Genomic DNA, 23564 nt, shown 5'->3' with positions numbered 1-23564 from the left:
GAAGGTACTTTATTTTACTTCTTTGCAATTGGGGCTTTAGCTCTGAGCGGCAGGAAGTGGGGGCTTCCCTTCCGCCCCCCACTCCTTATTGTTACGTAGCCCTCCCTCCATCCCACAAGCCCCCTCCCTTCCCTTGTCACCCTCCTCCCTCCCAGTTGCAAACACAAAGAGGAAACGCTCCCTGGGCCTGAAGTGGAAAAAAAGAGCGTGTGTTTTGGGGGGGGGGGGGGATGCCATGGAGGACCGAAGCGGCTCCGCCAATTAGAGGCTGCGGCGCTGCAAACTTGAGGCGAGGCTGTTGAACTGTCACTCCGGAGCCTTAATTAGCAGCTGCGGGTGAGGGGTCAGCCGCAACTCAGCAGAACTGACAAGGCTGCTATCAAGTGCAAGGCAGTGGGAGGGGAGGCGGAGGCAGGCGAGGAGCCCTGCAGGGGAGGGAGGCAGGCAGGCGGCGGCGGCGGGGGGGGGGGGGGGGTAGAGCAAAATCTCCCTCGACACTCAGGACAAACCCAGGAACTGCCAGGAGGGATGCGGGAGGCGGTGCCACAATGGTTGCACTCTCCCTGAGCTGCCTCCCTAACCGCCCTCGGGATCCCAGCGGCTCCCCTGCGCTCTGAGCCTCTCTGCCCGGCACCCAGGAGGGGGGCACTGCTGGCCGGCCGACTCCCTTCCCAGCGTGACCCCCCCAAAGAGGCTGGCCTGGCCATGCCCCGGATCACCGCTTAGGTCTCTCGCCTGCACCATGCTGGAGATGAAGAGCTGGTCCTCCTTGCTCCAGAGTCTGAGTGAGTGGAAGCCACCCCCCTCCCCCCGCCATCCCTGCCGGCTGGCCTCTGCCATGCGCCAAGTCTGGGTCCTGTTCTAGTTCTGGCGAGCGGTGGCACGGATCTGGGCTTCACCTTGGCGTGCTCTGCTGCCTTTCCCGGCACGTGCCTGCCTGCCTGCCTGGAAGTCAGAGCCAGGAAGGGGGGGGGGGGTGTCTCTTGGCCCTTGTTCCTCTCTTGGTTTCCCCCACGGGCATACAGCTAAAATCAGCTCGTATCAGAATATTTGGGGAGGGCGGAAGAGCGTTTGCACTGGAGCCTGTGCTTTGAGCTCCAGCTGTCCCTTTCAATGCCCTCCCTCCCTGAGTTGTTTATAACTGATGATGCAATGGTCCAATCTTGTTAATGATCATTCATATCTTTTTCCTGCTCTGGTGCATTGGGGGGGGGGGGGAGAGGGGGGACCGGCTGGAACTAGCGAGGGAACTTGATGTTGTGCCCCCCCTCCAATTTCTGTCTTTCTTTTTTTTTGCAAACTTAAGGTCTCTCCCATCACCGTAGGAAACTTTTCCTTCGTGGCCGGATTGGACAGGTGACCGGCTTCGTTCGGCTCTGCCGGCTTGCTTCTAAGCTTGACCTTGAATGTTACATGGTGCCGATTCCGTTCTGGATTGCACCTGCTGCAATTTGGGGTAGCGTGCTGTGATCCAGATTTTGTGTGTGTGTGTGTGGAGGGGGGGGGGGATATGGGAGAGGAAGGAAACCTGCATGGCTGCTTGGTCTCTTGCAAAGTTAGTGTGGTTGCATTTCTGGGTCAGAAAGTGGTGTTGCCGATTGGAATTCTTGGTGGAGGGGCCAGAGGTGACTGGGGGCAGAGGGGCAAAGCATTTTCCCATCACTGAGACTATTGTGGCCTTGTGTGTGTGGGGGGGGAATCAGGTTCCTGGAGGACCTCTGATTGGCGAGAGGGGAGATCTCTCCAGCAGCGCCTGTCTTCATTGCAAGCTAATTAACTCTACCTGGCCCACAGCTTCCTGGAAGGGAAAAGGCCCCCCCTTGGCGGCGGTGACTTCCTGACCCAGTGGGACTTCACCTTTGACCTCTGGCCCCTGACCTCTGGCCCTTTTAGAAAAAGGCTTTCAATGCGAAGTTATTTGATAGCTAATCCCAGCCAGAATGTTGGTGGCTGTTTCTCTCCTGTCTTAGCGGTAAAGCCACTGCAAAGAGAATTGCAAACAAACAACAGGCCGCTTTGACCCTCCTGGAGCGTTTGGCCCAGGGGCATCAGTGCAAGAGGCAAGCTTGAAAAATATTTTCTATGTTTTTTGGAGCCTTGGTTAAGATTGCCGACTTCAGGTTGGGGAATCCCTGGAGATTTGGGGAAGAGCTTGGAGAGTGTCTCCAGCAGCGTATAATACAATGAAGTCTATTACCAAAAGCCGCCGTTTTCTCCAGGAGAATTGGTCTATGTCATCTGGACATCAGCTGTCATTCCAGGATATCTCCAGGCCTTACCTGCATGTTGGCAACCCATATCTTGGTTGAACCCTGAGAAATTACTTGCCTTCTGGGAGGTCCCACAAATTCATTGTCCAGGCTAAGGTGTTCCTTTTGTGGAGGCCTGGGGTCAGAATATATAAACGGTAACATCGAGATTAGGGGTGTCCAACTCTGGCCCTCCAGGTGTTCATGGACTACGATTCCCATCATCCCCTGCCAGCACAATGCTGGCAGGGGCTGGTGGGAATTGTAGTTCATGGACTGGTGGGAATTGTAGTTCATGGACATCTGGAGGACCAGAGTTGGTGGGAATTGTAGTTCATGGACTGGTGGGAATTGTAGTTCATGGACATCTGGAGGACCAGAGTTGGACACCCCAATCTAGATGCTGTGGAATTATTGTGAGCAGGGGTTATTGTGAGGAGGGTATGTGTATGAACTTGTCAAGATCTTTTGGTGCCCACACGTCATTTCCACCTGACTTCTTGTGCACTCGCTGCCGGTTTTTCCTCTTTGCTACCCTCCATGCTGTTTGACATTGGTGAGGATGAAGACAGAAAGGACAAACCTTTCACAGAGGTCATGGAAACGCCATGATTTACACGCTTCTCGAGTTGGAAAAAGAGCTTACAGAAAATCCCAAATCCATCAGATGTCAGATTAGACTGTTCAGAATATTGAGGCAGGTTGGCAGCTGGAGCAGAGACTCTTTCTCTCTCCCCACACAGACAGGAATCCGACACGGTCCAAAAGGAAGGATGGTGAGGAGAAGGGCCTTAAAAGACCAGCTCTCTCTTCCTTCAGAAATACTTCAATTCTTCTTCGTGGCAATATGACAAAGGGTGTCTTCAAACCCATCTCTTTGCAGCTCCTTCCTGGTTTTCAGAGCAGCCGGGGTCAGCCCAAGAAACAGTGTTTTGGCACAAGAGTGAAGCGAAGTTGTGAAATCCGGGGGGATGGGGAGGTTGAAGTTAGTTTACTTGCATTGGGGAAAGGGGGGGGGGTGCTAGATCTTTGGCTTCAACCCAAGACATGTTAGAAAGTGTGCCATGCTTTTTCTGTAGCAAAAATTTGGATTATCTGGCCGTTGCCAGATCCATTAATTCTGTTAAAGTCTCTGCGTGGAGAATATCTGTTCTTGTTTCCTGTATTTTTCGTTCTTTGGGCGTTGCATTTTAATTCCTTCCCTCCTTGCCTTTTGAACGCATGAAGTTGTCTGATACTGAATGAAATGATGATTGGTCCATAAGATCAGTGGCAGCTGCTCTCCAGGGTTCCAAGCCGAGGTCTTTTGCGTCATCTGCTGCTTGGTCCTTTCAACTGGTGATGCAGGAATTGAACCTGCGACCTTCTGTATACACAAACTGCTGGCCCAGATACTAGTTTGATGGGGTGGATGAAGGGCAGAGGTTTTGTGATGGTTCGGATCTGGGAGGGATTTAGAGAGCCAGCCTGGTGTTAAGAGGTAAGATGGGTCTATTCTGGGAGGAGCAGGGTTTGATTCCCCACTCACCTCCACCTGAGAGGGGCAGAGACTTTATCTGAGTAGGAGGACCAGATGTGTGTTTCCACACTCCTACATTCCTGCTGGGTGACAGGCTTAGATCAATGCAGGTTTCTCTCCCAACTCTCCTCAGCCCACCTACCACCTCACAAGGTGTCTGTTGCTTGAGGGAGAGGAAGGAGGAAAAGGAGTTTATGTAAAAGCCACTTTGCAGGTCTCCTAACAGGAGAGAAAGGTGGGGTATAAATCCAAACCCTTCTTCTTCTTTACACCTGCCCCAAGGGACCAAAGAGGGGAGTTGGGGAAGGATCTTGTGTGTGGCAGCTTTAAACTTCAGAATGGCTCCTAACTCTCAGCGTCTCTTGTGGATGTGCCTTTGTGACATTATTTATTTTTGATGTTTACTTTTCTGCCTTCCTTTTGCACCAAAGTGGGACCCGCATCAGGTTAGCCAGTAGCTGAAAACAATAACACGGAGTGGAAAAACGCAATGCTGAGAAATACAAGAGAGGGCAGAGTGGCAGCAGGCCACGCTCCCGGGCAGATGAGGTTTGTAGCAGGTCAAAAGGGCTGGCGTCAATGGCCGTTGGAGAAGAGGAGAGGAAGGAAGGTCTTTGTTATACCAGCGTGTCTTTCTGCCCAGGGCAGAGGTGGCAAGCAGGCGGGGAGCGTGGGGGGTGGTGGTTACAAGCCCAGCGATGCAGGCGGCTCTGCATTGATTTCCTGCCATAAAAGAGGACGACGGAGAGAGAACGCATTAAGAAATCAAACGGGAGAGCAAATGGAAGAAGGCCTTTCTGGAGAAGAGCCGCTACCGCTGTGGCTGGCTGGCTGGCTGGCGCTCAGGAGATGAACAAAGGGGAGGTGGAGGGGAGGTGCTGTTCTGGCGCGCTCGTTAGAGTGGGCAGCTGCGAGACTAATAGGCGAAGAGGGCACGGCCAGGCAGAGGGCAGGCCGTGCCCCTTCCTGCAGAGCGGGCCAAAAGGTGCCGGCTAAGCTCTTCTGGCATTGGAGCGCCTTTCCCCGGGGAGGATTAGTGGGCAGGGGTCATGCAGGCGGACAGCTGGGCAAGCTGTTGGGATCACGGGGCACTGGAAACGGTTCAGGGTGTAATCGGAGCTTGCAGAGGTGTGGGGTGTGTGTGCGGAGAGGTTGTGTTTGCAGCTCAGCGCCCAGGCTGGGGGTGGGGATGGCTTTTCATTCCAGATTGGCAGGCCCCAGAAAGAACGGCGGTGGAGTGCACTGTGCATGGGCTGACTTCGCATACCTTCCAGGGGTCACCTGGCCTTCTCCGTTACAGAAGGGGTGATGTCAGGGAGGTTTTGAGTACTGCGTCGAGCCTGCCCGGGAACTTGGAGTCGAGGGGTGGGAGGGCCTGCCTTGGAACGGCTGGGAGTCACCCCCTGGAAGCAAAGTCAGGCCGTCTGACGGGAGTGAAGCCCTGTGAACGGCTGTCCCTTTGAGACGGGCGGGGGCCACCGGGACAACTGCTTTGGGGAGAAACGCAGGGTAGAAATGAGATAAACAATGCTGTTTAAAGATAAATATCAAAGGTGAGAGACCTACAAGCCAAAGGTTTGATCTGTGGGAAATAAGTAGGTCAGCGGGGCTTCCGGAGTTCAGGCGAGCCTGACCTCGTCCAACGTCAGAAGTGGAGCAGTCAGCCCTGGATTGAAGTTTTGGATTGGAGACCGACAAAGAGAAGCCAGGGCCACTGCAGAAGAGGCAGAGTGGTGTAAACCACCTCTGCTCTGCCCAGGCTAGCCTGAGCTCTTCAGATCTCCAAGGCTAAGCAGGGGTTAGTCCTGGCTAGTAATTGGGTGGGAGACCACCAGGGAAGTCACCACACAGAGGCAGGCAGTGGCAAACCACCTCTGAACATCTCTTGCCTTGATAACCCTATTGCTGTGGTGGCGAACCTTTGGCACTCCAGATGTTATGGACTACAATTCCCATCAGCCCCTGCCAGCATGGCCAATTGGCCATGCTGGCAGAACTGATGGCTCAATCCATAACATCCTGGAGATATAAAGATTTCCTGCGCCGAACCCCTTAATGGCAAGTTGGCCTGCAGTTGGAAGCGCATACGTCCACACACACAGTTCCCTGACGGCAGTTCAGCCGTGAAAACCTCTCTTACTTACCCCAGCACGAAGTTTTTTATTTCCTTCCCTCCGTTCAGCATTGTATGTATTCAAACCTGACTGCCCCGTTTTTCTCTGTGCCTTTTTTAATGTCACTCTCTTGTCCCGCACTTTGCAAGCTGCTCCCTCCGTCCTTTTTCCTCCGGTTCCTCTTGCAGCACACTGTCCCCAGTCTTTCCACCCACCCACCCGGCTCCAAGACTTTCCAGTTTCACCTGGGAATCCCCAGGAGGAGAACACCCTGACCTTTGTCACACCCACAATTTCTGCACCGCCAACAGTGTAGTTCTTGCAATATTTTTTGGCCGGCTGTCACTGTTCTCTATGGCTGACAGTTCCCCGCTGAGCAGTTGAGAGTGTTTGTGAGTATTCCATGAAATCACAGCAGCTCAGCCGGTGGTTAAGCATTTGGGAGGACCAACTAGATGACCGTCAGTTAGCAGCCCAGCCAATTGTATATGACCTTCCCTGGATGTTTTTTTTTGGCCTGGCTTGTGTGCTCTGGTTTGCCAGTTAAAGGAAATGTGATGGGATGGCCATTCAGTGGTGCTCCATCTGAGTGGCAGAGACTTATCTGTTGAACCAGATGTGTTTCCGCTTGCTCCCTGCTCCCAATTTCCGCCTTACAGGACTGACGAAGGTGGGGGTATAAATCCAAACATTTTCGGCTTCTTCAATTCTTCTTCTTCCATAGGGGAGTCAGGGAATGGTTCTCCAGTCCAAAAAATCCGAGGAAAAGCCTCCTGGTGCCATGCACCATTTAAGAACATAAGAACATGCCAGCTGGATCGTCGCTTAAATTCCATCGGTCCAGCTCTCTGCTACTCGCGAGGTATTTTCCAGGATTTATTTGCCCCAGGAGCTCACATGCAGGATGTCAGAACAGCAATGGCCTTCTGCTGCAACCGAGCACCCTGGTCCAGCTAAGTTGCATTTGCAATCTCCAGATCAAAGAGGGATCAAGATTGGTAGCCATAGATCGAAGCTTCTCCTCCATAGATCTGTCCAAGCGCTTTGAAGCTGCATCAAGGTGAGTGACCACATCACCACCTCCTCGCGGACACCATATTCCAAACACCAATCACACGTTGCGTGAAGAAGTGAGCACCTTTTATTAGTCCTAATTCTTCCCCCCAGCATTTTCAATGAATGCCCCCTGGTTCTAGTATTGTGAGAAAGAGAAAAATTTCTCTCTGTCAACATTTTCTACCCCATGCATAATTTTATAGACTTCGATCATATCCCCCCTCAGACGTCTCCTCTCCAAACTAAAGAGAGTCCCCGTAAAGCATGCAGCCTCTCTATCAAGGAAGTGCTCCAGTTCCTCAGAATCATTACTAATCATTTCTAACTTTCTTAGGTGGCACGTTCTTAATTTTTTCTTCTTCCATAACTTAGGGGTTGCACTGGATGGGATTATAAGCTTGGATCTGAGGAACTCAGGTTTGAATCTTATGGCGTTCTTAATTTTTTCTTCTTCCATAACTTAGGGGTTGCACTGGATGGGATTATAAGCTTGGATCTGAGGAACTCAGGTTTGAATCCTTGCTTGGATGCAAAACTTGCCAAATGACAGGTTCTCAACCCTTGGCTTCTTCTTCTGTGCAGGGCTGTTGGAACATTGACGAGGTGCAAACTGAAAATAAATTAACCCATGTCTCTGATACGTCACCAGAGACATTCCCTCTGTGGGCTGCTTGGTCAGAGTGTTCAACAGGATGGCGTTTTCCCTGGTGTGCAACAGAGGATGGATTTCTTTCACTCCCAGTGGTTGAGCACACATGGACAAATGGAGCTGCCTTGTAAGGAATCAGAGCTTGGGTCCATCAAAGTCTGCATCTCGTACTCAGACAGGTAGTGGCTTTTGGGGACTTGGTCATAACCTGCTGCCTGTTCCTTGAGTGGATTGATCCTGGGACCTTTGGCATGCCATGCGGATATTCTACCACTGAGCCACTGCCTTTCTTATCAACCACAGGTCTGACAGGAGGTCATATTGGTCCGATTGGACGGGGTTCTGTTCCAGGTGGTCCATCCTGAAGACCTCTTCTTCTGCAGTATCATTGTTCTCTTCAGTCTACCAGAACTGTTGTTTCAGACTCTTCTCTTGTGATGAGCTTTTCTCTGTTTGTAATCTGGCTTGTATGGCTAGATTGGGGATGAGATGGCGGAAGGTGTGTAGGGTCGTGCAGGGGGTGGGCCCCGTTCTACAAATCTATGTATTTTGCTCTGGATGTGAGCAGAAGGCGGACAAGGCTTCTTCCTGCCTACCTGCTTATTAGTTGCTTCCACCCACACGCCAGCTCCTGTTTTGTAGCACACAGTGCCTGTTAAATCAATATTGAGTTGGCACCTTTGATTGCAGGACGTGCGGCCTTCTCTTTTCACGCTGCGACTTCTGTTTCTCTCTCTCTCTGCTTTCTGGGGAGCCTGTGGCGAAAAAGACCAAGAGAGGGGGAAAAAAATCAGCCTCCATCTTCTGCGGGAAATGAAGCCTGGCGGTGGCCGTCAAGAAAGGCCTCTCGGGCTCCGTACCGTTGCCATGGCCACCAAGGGTCGGGGGTCAACGCCCATATGGGCTTTGTCCACACTGATGGTTATGGATGCGCTTGGCATGTTTATGAGTCTGGGGTGACTTGCGGAGCCGACTTGGGAAAAAGGCAGAGGGCAGAGGTTGCAGCCTGTCCGGTGTGCTGTCTGGCTGGGAGTGTGAACTGGTCACCTGGCATAATTGGAGAGAATAAAGCAATGTCTGGCTTGGGATTGGTTCCCTTAGGGCAAAGGTAGACGGCCACGTCCAGAGGGGTGAGAGCAACTCCAGGGCCCTGCTGACTTCATAGGGTAATAAACAGGGTAATTTGGATCCCCTCTTGTGGCTTTGTAGAAGAGAATGTCAGAAGAGCCCTGCTGGATGGATCAGACCAAAGGTTCATCTTGTCTGAGCATCCTCTTCCTCACTGTGGCCAAATGAGACCACCCTGGAAACACTGGCTATTTTCCCTGAACCTGGAGGTTCCATTTCGCCACGGTGGCTAAAAGTCGCTGATCATCTAGCCCTGTTCATCTAATTTGTCTAATCGGGGGTGGGGGTGTGTGTGTCCCAATATTTTTGAGCCCGTGGGCACTTTTGGAATGGCAGATGTGGGGACAAAATGGACGCCACAAAATGGGGGATGCAGGAGGCAGAGCCAGTCACAAAATGATCCCCACAGCTTAACTTCAGTCACAACAGTGAAGATCCGTGTATCTCTGCTAAAGCAACATTTTTTAAAGAAGAAGAAGAATTCGGACTTATTTGTACCAAGCCAAAGGCAGGGCCCGGAATTGCTCGTTGGGCTTCAGGAATGCCTGATGACCTACAAAAGCCGGTGGCTGCCACCCTGGTTGCACAGTCCCAGGAAGAAAGCAGAGCATATATTTGACTGAGGTCCAAATGCACTGCATTTGGCTTTGGTGCCTGTAAGCCCCTGTCTCCTCTTGGAGGCACGCAGGGGTGTGTAATCCACAAGCCAGACACTCTTTGCGTGGGTGATACTTCTCAGACTGAAGAGCCAAAGCAGTCAGCAGATTTCAAAGCCCAAGGAGGACGGGGAAGTGCCGTGGCTCCATGGCAGAGCAACTTGTTGGCCATCAAAGGTCCTAGGTTCAATACCCGGCATCTCCAGCTAAAAGGGTCAGGAAGCGGGGGATGGGAAAGACCTCTTCCTAGAGGTGCCGGGGATTGTGGTGCCTCCCCCGACTGTCTAGCTCACAGGTGTCAAAGTCGCGGCCCTCCAGATGTTATGGACTACAGCTCCCATCATCCCCTGCCAGCAGGATGCTGGCAGGGGATGATGGGAGCTGTAGTCCATAACATCTGGAGGGCTGCAGCTTTGACACCTATGGACTACTAGCTAACTCTTGTGTGATGCCATTAGCCTACTTTTGGACCCATAAGTATGACTTATAGCAGATTGGCTGCCCACGAAGGCACTTAGGTGTGGGTTGGTGCTGACCAGGTGTGAAGTTGCACTCAGGTTACATTGGAGCCCAGATTTGGAAGCATTTGGAACAGCAGCCCTTTCTGAAGTAGCCTCCTGTGGCAGCTGGTGATGCATCCCTTCCTAAAAGGCTCGTGTGGGATGGGGGGCGGTCCGAATCTGGACAGAAGCACCTGTTTTGCAGGAATGGAAAATGGGCCCTCCAGCCTGTATCTGTTCCTGACATATCCAGAATTAGGTGCCTTTAATCTCTCCCCGTCCCGCCTCCTGCTCTCCCCCCCCCCCAATACTGATTTAGCCTTGCCTATAAGTGGATAGGGTTAAAATTCCCCCGGGAGGCTGGGCCTCGGAGCCTTGCGGCAACCCAGCCGATGAATGGTGCCTTTAATTCTCCATCCTTCAATCCTTATCTCTCCTAATTTATTGGACGTAACTGGTGGCGCTGATGGATCCCCGGCTCAGACCTTGGCTTCTAAATTTCAGCATTAATAATCTCCGCCTTCAGCCGGCGCTCCAGATGTCTTTGATTTAGCTGCTTATTCGGGGAGGGTGCAACCCCCTGTCCTCGGTGCTCGTGCTAATGTGGCCTTCTGACAATATATTTGGGCTTGGAATTACATTTCCCTGATGAATTAATTGACCTCCCCACGGCCCTCCTCTCTCCTTAGGCGGGGGCTGATTTTTCTAATGAATGGGGTCAGGATTTGGCTCTCCGCTTTTCCACCCCTCCTTCCCCCTCCCCATTCCTTTTCTCCTGAAAAAAGGGGGGGGAGAGAAATTTGTCAGGCGGGCTGCGTGAGTGTGTGTATGCACAAGAGAGGCAGACGCATAAATGAAGGTCTCGCTTAATCTTTAATCAGTTTCGGAGCGCTGGGCTTGGGCGCCCTGCAGCGCGTGTGGGGCAGAGTCGTTGTGGGAATGTTGCCAGGTGCAGTGCATTGTTTGGGGAAGGTATCTGTCAAGGTTGCGCCCTGAGCTTGGGTAAATGGAGGCTGGTTTACCAGGGCTGGGATCCAGCAATAATTGGGACTTGGATTTGGCCTTGAACGCCAAGCTAGCCAGGCAACAAACTGCAAGGAGCAGCAGTGGCGTAGTGGCTAAGAGCAGTGGCTAAGAGCAGGTGCACTCTGATCTGGAGGAACCGGGTTTGATTCCCAGCTCTGCCGCCTGAGCTGTGGAGGCTTATCTGGGGAATTCAGATTAGCCTGTACACTTGCACACTCGCCAGCTGGGTGACCTTGGGCTAGTCACAGCTTCTTGGAGCTCTCTCAGCCCCACCCACCTCACAGGGTGTTTGTTGTGAAGGGGGGAGGGCAAGGAGATTGTAAGCCCCTTTGAGTCTCCTACAGGAGAGAAAGGGGGGATATAAATCCAAACTCTTCTTCTTCTTCTTCTTCAAGGAAGGAAGCTGGATCAGTCTGGCTAAGATTGAGGGATCCAGCATTCATAACAGCCTTAGGGGTTCAGAAGAAACCAGGGCTAGGAATCCTCTGTGAAGTTCTGTGCTGCTTGTCTGTGAGCCAAGAGCTGAAAATCTCACTCCTTCCTAGAGTGTACGTATACTGGGCCTATAGATGCTCTCTTTCAGCTGAGTTGGTGTTTATTAAGTGCAGTTATTTTTCTGGCTGAAGGTTTATTGCTGCAGGGATTTTTAAAATTTATCCTAATGAAGGGTGGTGTCGGATTTTGGTTTGCTGCTCCTGAAACTAGTGCTTGAGAGACAGGGGGTTTATTTATTTTTTAAAATTTCTTTACTTTATTTATAGCCTGCCTTTCTCACTTTTTGGCAGATTACCGAGACTGAGTCAATACAAGAAAACACAGTGTTTAATGTATGCAAGCTTTTCCTAGCAAAGAAGGCGTCATCGTTGGCATTATTGGAATGCTGGCCCTTTGTACCCCATTCCCTTGTTTAAACAATAAAGTTGTCTTACACCTTTACTCTTGGTTTCGCTCGTGGGTTCTTGATTGGGTGGGGATCCATGGGGTACGCTTGTACAACTACAGGATGGGATAGCCAATAAACCAGTAGGATCGTTGCAACCAATTTTTTGGTGACCCCGTAGGTTTTCAGAGCAAGAGAAGTTCAGAGATGGTTTGTCCATTACCTTGCCTTGGATTTGCTTCATGGTCTCCCATCCAAGTGCTAACTGAGTCTGACTCTGCTGAGAATTTAGGAGTTTGGGCCATCCAGGTTAGGGTGCAATAGGATTACCTGGAACCAGGCAGAAAATGTGAAAACAGAATGAAACGAATTGTAAGTGTTAGCACGACATGCTGAACAATCCGAAAATAACATAGCAGGATCCTTCTTAACAGTTGTAACAAACATACATTTGTAATAAACAAATGCTGTGTCTGTTTTGCCTGATTTGATGTGTTGCTTCTAGAGGTGTGGGGGTTGAGGGGAGAAAGTCACGGATCTGAGCACAGTTCTAAAGCCATGGCCCTGTCCTTAATCTAGAGGCCTGATCTGGAGTTCTGCAAAAACCTGCTGGCGCATTCTCCACAAGCAGAGATGGCAGGTGGATTCCAATCTGGAGAACCGCTTCTCCACTTCTCCATCTGAGTGGCAGAGGCTTATCTGGTGAACCAGATGTTTCCGCACTCCTACATTCCTGCTGGGTGACCTTGGGCTAGTCACAGTTCTTGGGAACTCTCTCAGCCCCACCTGCCTCGCAAGGTGTCTGTTGTGGGGAGAGGAAGGGAAGGAAGCTTGTAAGCCACCCTGAGTCTCCTTACAGGAGAGAAAGGTGGGGTATAAATCCAAAATCTTCTTCTCTTCTCACATCCTCTTGGACTCATTCAAACAGTATTATCTGTCTCTGACATGTATGTGCCTTGATGGCTTTTTTAAGGATCAGGTGGTACAAGAGGGGTGTAATTTTCTTGTAGATAAGTCCACAAAGATCACTGCTACACAGCCTCTCTTGAAAAACCTCCAAAGAAGGAGAGTCCACCACACTCTGAGGTGACACTCTGAGGTGACAGAACAGCCCTTTCTGTCATGAAGTTCCTCCTGATGTTTAGGTGGACTCTCTTTACCTGAACCTTGACTCCATTACTCCTTGTCGGAGCCTCTGGAGCAGCAGAAAACAAGCTTGTTTCATCTTCAACATGACATCCCCTCAAATAGTTAAACATGGCTGTTATGTCACCCCTTAACCTTCTCTTCTCCAGACTAAAAGACACCCAGCTCTCTAAGCGGCTCCTTGTAGACCATGGACCTATATGTGAAACAGATCAGCTTTCTGTATGAACGTACCTTTGAATATTCAAAATCTAGTGAACCCTGAGGGCTCCTGCTTTGATTGTGTGAACATTACTGGCACAATGTTTCATGCCAGCGTCCTTCTGCCTCTTAGCCCTATAGCCCGGGAGCTCATTCACACATTACGTGGTAGCACTGTGGATAAGTACATCTCTTAGAAAGCACTTCTGGTCCTGACTGCCAAATGTGGGCATATGTATCATATGTCTGTTTGCAAATACAAGCTTGTCCCTGTTGGCTGGATATATATATATATTTGTCTCATATATAGCATTTTCAAGTGTTCTCAAAAACATCTTGGGAGGGCACGGATTGTTTGCCTTAATACGTGAATTGGGTTCTTTGAGAGAGTCTAGCAAGGGGACGCAGTGTTCTGGGAACCTTCCCCCTTTTCATGCTAATGGAAGGCAACAGCTTTTAAGCAAATTCTCCTCATTCATGTGAATGACCCCCCACCCCACCCCCGTTCTTCATTAGACTTCTGCCTGAGGAATTTTGCAGGCCAATCAGTGCTTGGTTCTTGGCCCTGTCTTGCATGCAAGGGGTTATGTCGATCAGCACCTTGGAGTCAGGAAGAAAATTTCCTCCAGGCCAAATTGGCCAGGGTTCTTTCGTCATCACGTTGTGTGTGTATGGGGGGAGGGGCAATTGTGAATTTCCTGTATTGTGCTTGGGGGTGGACTAGATGATCTACGTGGTTCCTTCCAACTACACAATTATGTGGCTGCTGACCTCTTTGCACTGCACAGAAGAGAGGAGGGCTTTTTCCCTTCCCTCTCTTGGAGAAAAAAACACCAGCCTTTTTTCCATGTGTGAGCTGAGGTCATCTTCATACGAGGAACAGGGAGTGGCAGAAAGGAGGGAAGAAATTTGATTAGACACCTGTTTGTTTAAGACAGATCCTTACAGCTAATTGTCTGGTTAGGTTTTTTTTAGCAAAGGAGCATGCTGTTCAATAGCTGTGACCTGTGACGATGGGGGGAAAAGCTGCTGCACCCGGTCGGTCTTGCAGAACGAGTGGAATGAAACCCTTCTGCTAGGTGTTGATCAGCTGTCTGCCTGCCACACCTACCGGAGAAGTTCCCTTCCCTTCGGCATGCCTTCAGCACTCTCTTTGTGATTGTGCAAGGGAGGCTTTGGCTGGGCAAAAACACATGGAGCAATATGCATTTAGTAGGAAAGGCCAGCTTGGGGCAGTTGTGGAAAGATGCACGCTTTCGGCTTTCACAGAACTCTTTGCCGAGCATTTCAGACAAAGTTGCTGATGATGGAAAGTGCTGTCGTTAAAGAAGAAGAAGAAGAAGAAGGAGGAGGAGGAGGAGGAGGAGGAGGAGGAGGAGGAGGAGTTTGGATTTATATCCCCCTTTCTCTCCTGCAGGAGACTCAAAGGGGCTGACAATCTCCTTGCCCTTCCCCCCTCACAACAAACACCCTGTGAGGTGGGTGGGGCTGAGAGAGCTCCGAGAAGCTGTGACTAGCCCAAGGTCACCCAGCTGGCTTGTGTGGGAGTGCCCAGGCTAATCTGAATCCCCCAGGTAAGCCTCCACAGCTCAGGCGGCAGAGCTGGGAATCAAACCCGGTTCCTCCAGATTAGATACACGAGCTCTTAACCTCCTACGCCACTGCTGCTGACTTATGACGGCTCTGTAGGGTTTTCAAGGCAGAGACATTTGGAGGTGGTTTGCCACGGCCTGCCTCCAGGTGGGCTGAGAGGTCTGAGAGAACTATAACTGGTCCAAGATCACCCAGCAGGCTTCAAGTGGAAGAGTGGGGAATCAAACCTGGTTCTCTGGATTAGCGTTTTAACCATTGCACCACGCTGGCTCTCCAGGTAAAAGTAGGAACCCCCCCCCCAACCAAGCAAAGAAAACTTAGCAGTTTTAAAAGCAAACGGTTTGAAGAGGAGCAGTGTTTACATTTTGCAAGACCCTCAGGTGCCGACTCTGTGCAATAATTTTCTGCTCAAAGCTGGCCTATTACAGGGTCGGGATCTCTTAGATCTTGATGCATTTTTATTTTTTTAGAAATTGTGGCTGCAGCCCGCCTTCCAAGCCTGCCAGTTTATGTATTTTTCTGTAAGCCAGGAGTGGAAGAGGACCAACACAGGGTATCCGTGTGATAGTAGCGAGAGTTAATTTCCCTCTCATTATTTGAAGTATGAATAGAGAGAAGACGAAACCTGTAATCAAGTTCACACTTCGAGTGAGATCGGATTCGCTGCGCTGCGAGGTGAGTCGCTCACAGGAACGCACGCATGCAGGGAAACTTGGCTAGAGCCATGGGTGTGAAGGGCTGAAGGAACTTGACTCTGGGGTGCATGGGGTCTGTGCAGCGGGGCCCGCCTTGCTCGTGTGGGGCGGCAGCAGCCTGTGGGTATCATACTTCTGATCCGGGAGCTAAACCCTCCTTCCGTTTCCTCCAGAGCCGGCTTCTGTTCTGCTGATCCCTTGTTCATCTTTGAGCTTTTAAAGATCAGAGTGGGATTAAGTGAGACTGAGCTAAGGGGAGCTGGAAAAGGACCGGCTCTGCCTCTGGGCCTGCGCACCTGCGCACAGTGATGCACCGAATGCGTTTGCTTAATTAATCAGCTGGAGGGGGAATGCAAGGGAGCGCAAGTGTGTAAGTGTTGGGCTTACACCAGGATGAGACTCCGATCAGGGCGATGCTTGGCAGCTCGGTACGCGGCGGACACAAGGCTAGACTTTAAATAAGGGTGCAATTATTGTCTGAATAATTGACGAACGATGCGCAGCTCATTGGCACTCAGCGTAATGGGGTTTGGTCCGGTGCCACCGAATAGGCGCCGGGCTCCTTGTTTCCGCCAGGTTTCTATTTGTTTGATAGGAAGGTGCTGGAGGGGAGGAAAGGGGGGGCACAAGGCCAGTCTTCCCTCTCCCCCCCCCCCAGCAAGAAATTGCTTAGACATCAGACTCAAATTTGGGAAGTTCGCAGAGTGGCCTTGGGGCAAATCGCTGGCTCTCATTTTGACCTAAACTGCAGGGTTGATGACAGAAGAACAGTAGAAGAGTTTGGATTTATATCCCCCCTTTCTCTCCTGTAAGGAGATTCAAAGGGGCTTACAATCTCCTTTTCCTTCCCCCCTCACAACAAACCTTGTGAGGTGGGTGGGGCTGAGAGAACTCTGAAGAACTGTGACTAGCCCAAGGTCACCCAGCTGGCATTATTTTGGAGTGCACAAGCTAATCTAGTTCACCAGATAAACCTCCACAGCTCAAGTGTCGGGCCAGGGAATCAAACCCGGTTCCCCAGATTAGAGTGCACGTGCTCTTAACCACTACACCACGCTGGTGTAGATTAAATGCTGCTCTGAGTACCTTGGCGCAAAGTGACCGATGCGTTCTTGAATACACCAGGGCTGTTGACATATGGAAGAAAACGCCTGTGTAGTCGATGTCCTTGACCTCACGTTTTTCTGAGGCCTTGCTCACTTGGTGCCTTTGTAAATCACCCTTGGGAAAACAAAATGATAATGTTAAAAGGCAAAGTCCAGAACGATATCAAATCACTTTGTTGGCCTTGTGGCCATAGTGAAATTATTCGATAGATCAAATCACAACTCGTGCTTCAGATCCGCGTAACGGTGCAAGGAACAAGTGAGTGTTTAGCTGTTGGAAAAAGTAGCCGCCTTCCTAAGTATTAAATCACCTTTAGTGCCAGGCGGAATTGGCAAAATCCACAAGAAGGCAAGAGTGAAAGGACAGATCCTCTTCGCCCTTCAGTCGCACAAATAGAAGCGGAGGCCAGCGTTTGCTTCGTCCGACCTCACTCTCTGGCCTCGTGTAACATCTATGCAAGCGACCGTTTGCTCTGTTCAGGGTGAGTCTCCTTTTAGCCGTAGAAACTCCACTGCTGGCCTTTTTGGTATCAATGTGCAGCTCTGTTCAGTCAAAACCTCACAGGTCGGCTGCAGGCGGAATCCAATTTGACCCCTGCTCCAGTCAAAATGAAAGTAATGTGGACTTTTCAACCCTGGGTTTCGCAAGAACCGCTGTGGCTGTCCTGTTTCGCACAAGAGAATTTGCCAGGACCGTGTTTTGAAAGAGAACCCCTTTTTTAATGTAGGAAGAAGGCAGTTCTGTTGATTCTTTGGTGCGGTGTAGGAATTTAATTGGGTAGTGTTGAAATGCATTTGGCAATCTATGTGCAGGCTTTAGGTTTCTGTATTGGAGGAGAGGGGTTGTCATCTCATTTGACACTCTTTTACAGTGGCTTGCCCTTGTGCCCCCAATAGCAAATGTCCCCAGGACTGGCCCAAACCATTGCTGTGTGTGCCTGGGGGGGGGGGGGGTGCGGAGAAGCAGGCACCACACTGTCCCCGTGTCAACGCTGCCACCTACAGTCACGGCAGAACCTCATTCAAGGTCAAAAAGGAAATCACCGGGAAAAGAGTTTCTGTGCCTCGAGTTTTGTGCCACTTCCTACAAGTGATTGGCATCATCAGGCTGTGTAGGCGGAGGAGCGATAGCTGGACATGCTTGCGGGTTTTTTGTGCGGCGGCGAAGAGTGTCCTGCGAGAGCTTGTATTTTGCAGAGGCTTCCAAGAGGGCAAGGCTGGCTTTATATGGCACATGAGTCATAGCGGCAAGGAACAGTTTTCCGTTCGTGTTCCGCTGGCTCTGCCTCTTCCTCCCTCTGTCTCCCTGCATTAGCAGACAGCCAAAGTTTGCTCCAGGGAGGGAGAGAGACAGCTTCTGGTGCAAGCAGCGGGAGAATCTGTATTGTCGAAGGCTTTCACGGCCGGAATCACTAGAGTGATGTGGGTTTTCTGGGTTGTATGGCTGTGTTCCAGTACCATTTTCTCCTGACACTGCTGCTGGAACATAGCCATACAACCTGGAAAACCCACAGCACTCTAGTGAGAGAATCCTTGCATTGCTTCACGTTTGCTGTGTGTTTGGCACAGATGGATCGCCCTCCAGTGTGCCTGCCTGCACTGGTGACTCTTGGAAAAGAGTCTCTGGTACCTCCTTGCCCTGAGTTCGAAAGGGCCCTTTTGGATGCTTTGCTTTAATGCTCCTTCCCAGGGCAATTTCAGCAAGGCCTGCCTGTCTCCTCGTTCTGTGCTACTGGTGTCTGGGAGCAAGCACAGCTTCCCCAGCCCTGTCCCACTGCAAGGGATCGGCTTGCTATCAGCTGCCCAGACTCAGTCGGCAGCATCCGTCGCCTCCCACTCTGCCACCAAGTGGAGCCCCATTGGGGCCCAGTGCCTTGGCAGTGTCCTCTTTGTGGTGTTGCCTCAAGCAGCTCTGTGGGTGGCTTGGGCTTGGAACTGGCCCTCTCCTCCACTGGGAAGGTGCCAGGTGTCTGACTGAGCCGAGCTTGGCACTGCCCCCTGCTTAACGACTCTTGCTATATAGCAGCAGTGCCTTTCTGTGGGCTGTGGGTGGCCTCAGCCAGGAAGTCTGCGCAACCAGAAGTGAGCTGAGGGATCCAGACCACAGTTGGCAACCAGGAAGTAAGCTGGAAGGGATCGGGTCCAGGGGCACAGAGCAAAGGTAAAGCTGCTTCTGTATGAAGAAGAAGGGGGGTTTGGATTTATATTGCACCTTTCTCTCCTTTAAGGAGACTCAAGGTGGCCTACAAGCTCCTTTCCCTTCCTCTACCCATCACCTTGTGAGGTGGGTGGGGCTGAGGGAGTTCAGAGAGAACTGTGGCTAGCCCAAGGTCACCCAGCAGGAATGCAGGAGTGCAGAAGCACATCTGGTCCACCAGATAAGCCTCTGCCACTCAGGTGGAGGAGTGGGGAATCAAACTCAGTTCTCCAGATTAGAATCCACCTGCTCTTAACCACGACACCACTCTGGCTCCATGCTGAGGGCAATTGGCAGCTGTTCCAGAGACTAGAAAGGTGGGGGGTCGCTGCACCTAAAGTCAGAAATATAGCAAATGCACATAGAGTGGCTCGCTGTCTGAATAACTTCTCACTTAATCAGTAATGTGAACAAATGGGACTGTGGTACAGACAGGGCCCAATATCCACAAGTTGGTCCAGGCATACAGTAACTCATGTCATCAACTCAATATAAGCTTCTTTGAGCTAATTAGAAAACCCACAATGAGCTGTCAGTCTCCAGTAATATCGGGCTTCAATAAATCTTCGGAGGCTCGAGTGCACGTGGTTCTTTTGATGTGCGTAAGGTTTGTTTCATAGAAAGTCATTCATGCAGTTCAGTTCAGACCACATTTGTCCCACCCCCATTCTTTGGAGAGGGGCCTTCACTCAGCGGAAGGGCATCTTTATGGCATTGAAAAGATCCCACGTTGAGTCCTCAGAATCTGAAGTTCAATCATCCAGCATCTCCTGTCAGCAGGTGGTGGGAAAGATCTTTGTTCCTGAGACGTTGAGCAATATTGTGGTCAGTTCTGGGCACCACAACTCAAGAAGGACATTGGCAAGCTGGAACGGATCCAGAGGAGGGCAACCAAAATGGTAAAAGGTCTGGAGTCCATGCCCTACGAGGAGAGACTGAGGGAGCTGGAGTTGTTTGGTGAAGAGAAGGTGAAGAGGTGACATGATAGCCATGTTTCGATATTTGAAGGGATGTCATGTGGGTGAGGGAGCAAACTTGTTTTCTGCTGCTCCAGAGACTAAGACCAGATGTAATGGGTTCAAGGTGAAGGAAAAGAGATTCCACCTGACCATCAGGGCTGTTCGACAGTGGAACGCACCACCTTGGAGAGTGGTGGAGTCTCCTTTAGAGGCTTTTAAAGAGAGGCTGGGTGGCCATCTGTCAGGAGTGCTTTGATTGTGTGTTCCTGCATTGTAGGGGGTTGGACCTGATGGCTCTTGGGGTCTCTATGATCTGAGCGGACAGTTCTGACTGGGATGGACCAGTGTCTGATTCACTATAAGGCGACTTCAGGTGACCCACCTGGGGATCAGGTAGTTGATATTTCCTACAGACATTTAGGTCCAGACTCCTTTCGCAAAGAGGTCTGCTCAGCCTCCTTTGATCAGGAAGACCTCGGTGGGGGGGGGGGGGGGGGGGTCCTCAGAACCTACTGACATCAGCCTGCAGGGCAATTCATCATCGTGGCTAGAGGAGGTTTGGCATGCTAATAATACTGGGGTCTACCCGGCAATTGATTTCAGTCATTTTATAGAGAAACCTATGCAAAATAAAAAGCCCTTAATCACATTTGTATCAATTTCTAGCCTCAGTAAATCAATTTGGATTGAGCTCGGTGCCACGGTTACGGCTGATTAGTGTGGGTCTGTCTGGTCAAATAAATGCTAGCCCCGGTTTGCCTAATGGTGTCGCCACCGTGCAGCTTCCTGTCTGACCCGCTTCCTCCAAACCTGCAGTGGTGATGAAGGGACTGCGTGTCTTTGCAATAGAAGGCATTTCTGGTGGCAGAATTGGTTTTTTTTTCTTGGTGCAGGAAGGCCCACGCAGCACTGGGTGACTTGGCGTTTGTGGCGTAAAACATGGGTATTTGGAGACGACAATCCAGTGAAGAAACTGAAGGGGGTGTTTTTCAGTAGAGGGAGCTGTGAAAACCGCCGGCCGGGTGCCGTCATTCTCCTGGCTCCTTTCTCTTTCTCCCCCCCCCCCCCATGTAGGCCATGTGGCAGATAGCCTAGTGCATTTTCCACCCGCCCATGCTCCACATGTTGTGTGCTGAATTCCTTCCTGCAAGCTCAATTATTTATAATTATAGCTTTAACAGGCTTTGGCGCTGCGTCCTGCCCCATTAAGGAAAAGGAAATGGCATCGGGAAGAGGGATGGAGAACGCTCATCGCAGGGCAAGTCTTGTTCCGATGCCCCCATCGTTGTCTGGGCTGGGGCTAAAAAAGCGTCCATCTTGTGGACCCTCTCTGGTCTCAGCTGTCTCTCGGCTGTCATGAGCAGCTCACCTGCCCTATTCAGAGGTTAAGCATTAGTGAGATCTTCTGGACAAAAATTCCCAGTGGAGGTGGATAATGGGCGAATTGTTTGCTTGGTTGCTCATAAGAACTTCAGAGCCCTTCTGGGTCAGACTAGTGGTCCACCTAGACCAGCATCCTGCCACACAGTGGCCAACCAATTCTTCTAGGGGTGAAGCAACAGGGCGTAGAACCCTTACCCTGAGGATGAATGGCTCCCGGAAGAGGCGGAGCCAGTCTCAGGGAGTGATGCCTTGCATAACTGTACTAGTAACTCCTCACTGTTCTGTATTAGTCAGTCACCTGTAAGGATGGTGGTTAGTGTGTTACTTTGCTACACCATCCCGACCTTGGCGCATTCCACATTCTGGGCCGTGTGCCCGATTCGGCGACTGTCTTTAACCTTGTAGTTCTTATCATGTCTACTTTCAGCTTGTGTGTTTGAGGCTTACTTTCGTTCTACTGTGGGAACGGTGTTTGGGAGTGCGGGAAGGGGGGCCGTGTCCATAAAAGCGACACGTTGGTTCCTGGGAGGTCAGAATTTGCATTGCGTGTATTGCGACCACTGAAGTTTATGGAATAAATGAACTGAACTCAGTTGCTTTGTTTCAAGTTCTTTGAGGTTCCTTACATTATGCGAATTCTGACCTCCCAGGAACCAACGTGTCGCTTTTATCGGCATAGCACACAAATAAAACAGGAGCAGAATCTCTGCTTAACATCTGGGAATATGTTTGTTGGGGAACCCTGGACTAAGGGGTTAGTCTGGCTGACCTTTAGAAGCCCTTCTGATGCTGCAGTTCTGCAGAGTACCTAGCAAAGGGGAAGCCAGTTTGGAAACCTGGTCTGTCTCCTTACCTGTGTTTCCTGCCTTGTTCTCTGTTCTCATCCAGACTGAAAGTGCTCTGCTGTTCGCATGGATCGGAATACACACAAGAGTCTATGTGTCCGTGTGCACGCGCACGCGCAGGCACACACACACACACACACACAACCCACCCACCGCCAGTCTTTGGAGAAAAAGCAATAAACAGATCTTTGCATCTGGTGGCTGCTTAATTTGTTTTCAATAGGTTTCAATCAATTAAATGCAATCCTAGGGAATGGGGGAAAGTGCACCAGTAATTGGCTAAAATAAATCACTTGGCTGTTCCCTGGGCAGCCGTGCTGCTTAATCGGTGCGCAGGAGGCGAGGGCGGAGGGTCGGCTTTTTTTGGGTAGGCGCTGATGCGTCCTTGCGGCACCGGGAGAGTCGGCCCGCGGCGCAGTCAGGATGTGCCAGCTCACGGGATGCCAGTGATTTAACACACCTCCCAAATGGCCGGTGCTGCAGCCTCTGGGATGGCATGATTCAAATAAGCTGTTTCTTCTTCCCTCCCTTGCTTCTTTCTGGGAGATTTTCCCTGCCTCTCCCCCCCCCCCCTCCGCCTCTTTCTACCTGGCAGGCAAAGCTTCTCTGCAGCATCTGCCAGGGAGCTGGGAGGTGAAACAGACAAGGTGGGCTGATCTGCCTCCCAGCCAGCTTCCTTCCTCCACGCTTGGGCTGCCCACTTTTCTTACCTGTGGGGACTGCTGCGAGGGTCTGCTTTTTCCTGGCTCCGTTGAGCCCCCTCGAGAGACACTTTGGTTCTGCAGATCTGGCTTCGGTTTCTGCTTTTTGTTCTCCCTTTTTAATCTTTCCCACCTGACCCTTTTCTCCTTTTGGCTTCGCAACGGCCCGGACGCTTGCCAAAACCTCCTGGACGTCTCTGCCCTTTGAAGAACCTCACATTTCAGAAGCCAGAGTTGGATGGAACGTTTCCCCCTCTTTTGAATGGATTTTAAAGCGGCTGTTAATGCCGCGGGCAAAAAGGAAAAGCAGGCCGAATAATGTTGGGAGAGGCGAGCGCAGGGAAGAGGCTGGTATTTGGCATGGCTCTTGCCTTCTTCTCTGAACCTCAGTGCAGTTAGTGGCCATTAGGGTGGTTGCGTGGATTAGAAAAGGCATCGCTCCAGCATTGTCGGTCCAAGCAGGGCTGCAAACAGGTATTCATCTGGTCTCCTGGGGCGAATGAGAATGGTCCCTAAGTGAGCACAGGGATGCTTGACAAGCTAACCAGTGGTGGCAAACCTTTGGCCCTCCAGATGTTATGGACTACAATTCCCATCAGCCCCTGCCAGCATGCTGGCAGGGGCTGATGGGAATTGTAGTCCATAACATCTGGAGGGCCAAAGGTTCGCCACCACGGAGCTAAGCCTTTACCCCACTTTCCACTCTAAGCTTACAGTGACGAGTCTATGCCAGGAGGTGGGGGCAGGTTATGCTTCCTGTTAGAAGAGGAGGAGTTTGGATTTATATCCCACTTTTCTCAACCATAAGGAGTCTCAAAGTGACGTGCAAACTCCTCCCTTTCCTTTCCCCTCCCCACAACAGCTACCTTGTGAGGCAAGTGGAGCTGAGAGAGTTCAGAGAGAACTGTGACTGGCCCAAGGTCACCCAGCAGGCTTCGTGTGGACGAGCTGGGGGGGGGGG

General features: G+C 51.1%; 1 protein-coding gene across 1 annotated transcript in view; it reads left to right on the top strand.

Moving 5' to 3' along the window:
* Positions 1–490: 490 nt before the first annotated feature.
* Positions 491–23564, top strand: part of GSE1 (Gse1 coiled-coil protein) — a 165092-nt gene continuing 142018 nt past the window's right edge. The window contains exon 1 of the mRNA XM_048515387.1: positions 491–785. Within this exon, the coding sequence (XP_048371344.1) occupies positions 743–785 (43 nt within the window). The 5' untranslated portion in view covers positions 491–742. The remainder of the gene's footprint in view (positions 786–23564) is intronic.

The sequence above is a fragment of the Sphaerodactylus townsendi genome, linkage group LG14 (genome assembly GCF_021028975.2).
Source record: "Sphaerodactylus townsendi isolate TG3544 linkage group LG14, MPM_Stown_v2.3, whole genome shotgun sequence".
NCBI lineage: Eukaryota > Metazoa > Chordata > Lepidosauria > Squamata > Sphaerodactylidae > Sphaerodactylus > Sphaerodactylus townsendi.
This window is presented reverse-complemented; position numbering and strand designations above follow the sequence as displayed.